At 55.8% G+C, this 6000-nt stretch overlaps 1 protein-coding gene across 1 annotated transcript in view; it reads right to left on the minus strand.

Moving 5' to 3' along the window:
* Positions 1-5449, minus strand: part of LOC140715991 (UDP-glucuronosyltransferase 2C1-like) — a 151149-nt gene extending 145700 nt beyond the window's left edge. Inside the window, 1 exon segment of the mRNA XM_073028619.1 lies at positions 5341-5449. Within this exon segment, the coding sequence (XP_072884720.1) occupies positions 5341-5358 (18 nt within the window). The 5' untranslated portion in view covers positions 5359-5449.
* Between the last annotated feature and the right edge of the window lie 551 nt (positions 5450-6000).

Below are 6000 nucleotides of genomic sequence, written 5' to 3' on the forward strand. Positions count from 1 at the left end.
TGGAGGATGTTACAGAGATGGGGAGGGGTTTATGGACTGGAGAGGGTTATAGAGACGGGGAGGTGTGTAGGGACTGGAGAGGGTTACAGAGACGGGCGGGTTGTAGGGACTGGAGGATGTTACAGAGATGGGGAGGGGTGTGGGGACTGGAGAGGGTTACAGAGATGGGGCGGGGTGTAGGGACTGGAGACGGTTACAGAGATCGGGTGTGGTGTAGGGACGAGAGTGTTACAGAGATTGGGAGGGGTGTAGGGACTGGAGTTGATTAGAGAGATGGGGAGGGGTGTTTTGGGGCTGGAGTTGATTACAGAGATGTGGAGGGGTGTAGGGACTGGAAAGGGTTACAGAGACGGGGAGGGGTGTAGGAACGAGAGGGTTACAGAGATGGGGAGGTGTGTAGGGACTGGAGAGGGTTACAGAGACGGGGAGGGTTGTAGGGACTGGAGGATGTTACAGAGATGGGGAGGGGTGTGGGGACTGGAGAGGGTTACAGAGATGGGGCGGGGTGTAGGGACTGGAGACGGTTACAGAGATGGGGTGTGGTGTAGGGACGAGAGGGTTACTGAGATAGGGAGGGGTGTAGGGGCTGAAGAGGGTTACAGAGACGGGGACGGGTGTAGGGACTGGACAGGTTTACAGAGACAGGGAGCGGTGTAGGTACTGGAGGATGTTACAGAGATGGGCCCGGGTGTAGGGACTGGAGTGGGTTACAGAGATGGGGAGGGGTGTAGGGACGAGAGTGTTATAGAGATTGGGAGGGGTGTAGGGACTGGAGTTGATTAGAGAGATGGGGAGGGGTGTTTTGGGGCTGGAGTTGATTACAGAGATGTGGAGGGGTGTCGGGACTGGAAAGGGTTACAGAGATTGGGAGGTGTGTAGGGACTGGAGTTGATTACAGAGATGGGGAGTGGTGTAGGGACTGGAGTAGATTACAGAGATGGGGAGGGGTGTAGGGACAAGTGTGTTACAGAGATGCGGAGGGGTGTAGGGACTGGAGGATGTTACAGACATGGGGAGGGGTTTAGGGACTGGAGAGGGTTATAGAGACGGGGAGGGGTGTAGGGACTGGAGAATGTTACAGAGACGGTAGGGGTGTAGGGACTGGAGGATGTTTCAGAGAAGGGGAGGGGTGTAGGGACGAGAGGGTTACAGAGATGGGGAAGGGTGTAGGGACTGGAGAGGGTTACAGAAATGGGGAGGTGTGTAGGGACTGGACAGGGTTACAGAGACGGGGAGGGTTGTAGCGACTGGAGGATGTTACAGAGATGGGGAGGGGTGTGGGTACTGGAGAGTTTTACAGAGATGGGGTGTGGTGTAGGGACGAGAGTGTTACTGAGATTGGGAGGTGTGTAGGGGCTGGAGAGGGTTACAGAGACTGGGACGGGTGTAGGGACTGGAGAGGGTTACAGAGATTGGGAGGGGTTTAGGGACTGGAGAGGGTTACAGAGATGGTGAGTGCTGTAGGGACGAGAGGGTTACAGAGATGGGGAGGGTTGTAGTGGCTGGAGAGGGTTACAGAGACGGGGACGGGTGTAGGGACTGGATAGGTTTACAGAGACTGGGAGCGCTGTAGGGACTGGAGGATGTTACAGAGATGGGGAGGGGTGTAGGAATGAGAGGGATATAGAGATGGGGAGGGGTGTTGGGACTGGAGAGGGTTACAGAGATGGGGAGGGGTGTATGGACGAGAGGGTTACGGAGATGGGGCCGGGTGTAGGGACTGGAGAGGATTACAGAGATTGGGAGGTGTGTAGGGACTGGAGAGGGTTACAGAGATGGGGAGGGGTATAGGGATGAGAGGGTTACAGAGATGGGGAGGGTTGTTGGGACTGGAGAGGGTTACAGAGATTGGGAGGGGTGTAGGGACGAGAGGGTTACAGAGATGGTGCCGGGTGTAGGGACTGGAGAGGGTTACAGAGATGGTGCCGGGTGTAGGGACTGGAGAGGGTTACAGAGATGGGGAGGGGTGTAGGGACTGGAGTTTATTACAGAAACAGGGAGGGGTGTAGGGACTGGAGGATGTTACAGAGATGGGGAGGGGTTTATGGACTGGAGAGGGGTATAGAGACGGGGAGGGGTGTAGGGACTGGAGGATGTTACAGAGACGGGGAGGGGTGTAGGGACTGGAGGATGTTACAGAGATGGGGAGGGGTGTGGGGACTGGAGTTGATTACAGAAACAGGGAGGGGTGTAGGGACTGGAGGATGTTACAGAGATGGGGAGGGGTTTATGGACTGGAGAGGGGTATAGAGACGGGGAGGGGTGTAGGGACTGGAGGATGTTACAGAGACGGGGAGGGGTGTAGGGACTGGAGGATGTTACAGAGATGGGGAGGGGTGTGGGGACTGGAGAGCGTTACAGAGATGGGGAGGGGTGTAGGGACTGGAGAGGGTTACAGAGATGGGGAGGGGTGTAGGGACTGGAGACGGTTACAGAGATGGGGAGGGTTGTGGGGACTGGAGAGCGTTACAGAGATGGGGAGGGGTGTGGGGACTGGAGAGGGTTACAGAGATGGGGAGGGGTGTAGGGACTGGAGACGGTTACAGAGATGGGGTGTGGTGTAGGGACGAGAGTGTTACTGAGATGGGGAGGGGTGTAGGGGCTGAAGAGGGTTACAGAGTCGGGGACGGGTGTAGGGACTGGACAGGTTTACAGAGACAGGGAGCGGTGTAGGTACTGGAGGATGTTACAGAGATGGACCCGGGTGTAGGGACTGTAGTGGGTTACAGAGATGGGGAGGGGTGTAGGGACGAGAGTGTTACAGAGATTGGGAGGGGTGTAGGGACTGGAGTTGATTAGAGAGATGGGGAGGGGTGTTTTGGGGCTGGAGTTGATTACAAAGATGTGGAGGGGTGTAGGGACTGGAAAGGGTTACAGAGATGGGGAGGTGTGTAGGGACTGGAGAGGGTTACAGAGACGGGGAGGGTTGTAGGGACTGGAGGATGTTACAGAGATGGGGAGGGGTGTGGGGACTGGAGAGGGTTACAGAGATGGGGCGGGGTGTAGGGACTGGAGACGGTTACAGAGATGGGGTGTGGTGTAGGGACGAGAGGGTTACTGAGATAGGGAGGGGTGTAGGGGCTGAAGAGGGTTACAGAGACGGGGACGGGTGTAGGGACTGGACAGGTTTACAGAGACAGGGAGCGGTGTAGGTACTGGAGGATGTTACAGAGATGGGCCCGGGTGTAGGGACTGGAGTGGGTTACAGAGATGGGGAGGGGTGTAGGGACGAGAGTGTTATAGAGATTGGGAGGGGTGTAGGGACTGGAGTTGATTAGAGAGATGGGGAGGGGTGTTTTGGGGCTGGAGTTGATTACAGAGATGTGGAGGGGTGTCGGGACTGGAAAGGGTTACAGAGATTGGGAGGTGTGTAGGGACTGGAGTTGATTAGAGAGATGGGGAGTGGTGTAGGGACTGGAGTAGATTACAGAGATGGGGAGGGGTGTAGGGACAAGTGTGTTACAGAGATGCGGAGGGGTGTAGGGACTGGAGGATGTTACAGACATGGGGAGGGGTTTAGGGACTGGAGAGGGTTATAGAGACGGGGAGGGGTGTAGGGACTGGAGAATGTTACAGAGACGGTAGGGGTGTAGGGACTGGAGGATGTTTCAGAGAAGGGGAGGGGTGTAGGGACGAGAGGGTTACAGAGATGGAGAAGGGTGTAGGGACTGGAGAGGGTTACAGAAATGGGGAGGTGTGTAGGGACTGGAGAGGGTTACAGAGACGGGGAGGGTTGTAGCGACTGGAGGATGTTACAGAGATGGGGAGGGGTGTGGGTACTGGAGAGTTTTACAGAGATGGGGTGTGGTGTAGGGACGAGAGTGTTACTGAGATTGGGAGGTGTGTAGGGGCTGGAGAGGGTTACAGAGACTGGGACGGGTGTAGGGACTGGAGAGGGTTACAGAGATTGGGAGGGGTTTAGGGACTGGAGAGGGTTACAGAGATGGTGAGTGCTGTAGGGACGAGAGGGTTACAGAGATGGGGAGGGTTGTAGTGGCTGGAGAGGGTTACAGAGACGGGGACGGGTGTAGGGACTGGATAGGTTTACAGAGACTGGGAGCGCTGTAGGGACTGGAGGATGTTACAGAGATGGGGAGGGGTGTAGGAATGAGAGGGTTACAGAGATGGGGAGGGGTGTTGGGACTGGAGAGGGTTACAGAGATGGGGAGGGGTGTATGGACGAGAGGGTTACGGAGATGGGGCCGGGTGTAGGGACTGGAGAGGGTTACAGAGATTGGGAGGTGTGTAGGGACTGGAGAGGGTTTCAGAGATGGGGAGGGGTATAGGGATGAGAGGGTTACAGAGATGGGGAGGGTTGTTGGGACTGGAGAGGGTTACAGAGATTGGGAGGGGTGTAGGGACGAGAGGGTTACAGAGATGGTGCCGGGTGTAGGGACTGGAGAGGGTTACAGAGATGGGGCCGGGTGTAGGGACTGGAGAGGGTTACAGAGATGGGGAGGGGTGTAGGGACTTGAGGATGTTACAGAGATGGGGAAGTATGTAGGGACTGGAGGTTGTTACAGAGATGGGGAGCACAAATCAATCCCTTATTCCGGAACAGAACCGTGTGGGAAATGGTCACAGAACCTGCGTGCGACCAATTAGGCAAACAATGAGTCGGCACATATCCCTCCGTTGAAGAGCACTCACCGTCCCTCCAACAACATCCTGATGGTATCTACCTCCACCACCAACTCTGACAGTGCACTCCAGCCAGCCTGTGCTCTGTGTGTGTAAAAAAATAACTTGGCCCAAATTTCTCCTCTGAACTTCCCCCTTAATACTTGCCCTCTGGTATGAGGTGTTTCGAACCTCGGAGAAAGATACCGCCTGTCTACTGTAGCTATTAGGCGTAGTGGTGGTGGAGTGGTTAGCAGAACACTTTGCAGTGCAGGGGTCACGGTTCAATCCCCGTCAGTGCCCTGCAAGGAGATTGTACATTTCCCCTCCCATCCCCCGTGTCTGCAAGGGTTCCTCCCGCAGTCCAAAGCTGTACGAGTCGGCAGGTTAAATGGTAAATTGGCAAGGCTGAAGAGTCTGTTCCGAGCTGTTTCTGAATAAATAAACTTCTATCAGTTCTCCCCTTTGCCTCAATGATCTAGAAACAGCGTAATTACTGCACCCTGAAAAATCACACCCTGTAGTTCCTCCACAACAGCTACTTTTGACGCAAGAGATAGTGACATGGACATTGTCAGACACAGAGTAAAACTCCCTCCACACCGTCCCATCACACACTCCCAGGGTCAGACACAGAGTAAAACTCCCTCCACACCGTCCCATCACACACTCCAATCCACTTGTACCCATTTCACGCTCCCGGCCACCTGTTCCACGTACCTTGCTGACTTTCACCATTCGTGTGGGTTGTGTTCGTCCCTGTGGTCACGGTGTGAATCTTGTCTCTGCAACACTGTGGGTTTCCAAACGAGGGGGGATGGAGTGTGCCTGCCTTTCCCGGGATGCAATGCCTGGGTCTGTACTCTCCTGGGGGATGTTAGTCAGGAGTTTTCAAGGCCAGATTGAGGAGTGGAGGGCTCCTGGCTTCCTTCTCTCTGTTGGAAAGTGGCCAAATTCATCCCTTGCAGGCCCACGGGCCTCACATCCACCCTTTCATGGCCAGGATGCAGCCGAGCATCAGTCCAGGTGTGACGAGTGCTCCTGCCTGCAGCCCACAGGTAATCAGCTTCCCATCCCACATCGGCTCTCCCCAGGATCCTGGGGGTACATTCCCCTTTTCAGAGGAGATCTAGCTTCATTCCCGTCCTCAGGGCCCTGCTGTGCCCCGGGAGTGACTGATGGGACGGTGTGGAGGAAGCCTCACTCTGTGTCTGACTCCGGGAGCGTGTGATGGGACGGTGTGGAGGGAGTTTCTCTCTGTGTCTGACCCCGGGAGTGTGTGATGGGACGGTGTGGAGGGAGTTTCACTCTGTGTCTGACCCCGGGAGTGACTGATGGGACGGTGTGGAGGGAGTTTCTCTCTGTGTCTGACCCCGGGAG

This window comes from Hemitrygon akajei, chromosome 24 (assembly GCF_048418815.1).
Source record: "Hemitrygon akajei chromosome 24, sHemAka1.3, whole genome shotgun sequence".
In the NCBI taxonomy this organism is placed as follows: Eukaryota; Metazoa; Chordata; class Chondrichthyes; order Myliobatiformes; family Dasyatidae; genus Hemitrygon; species Hemitrygon akajei.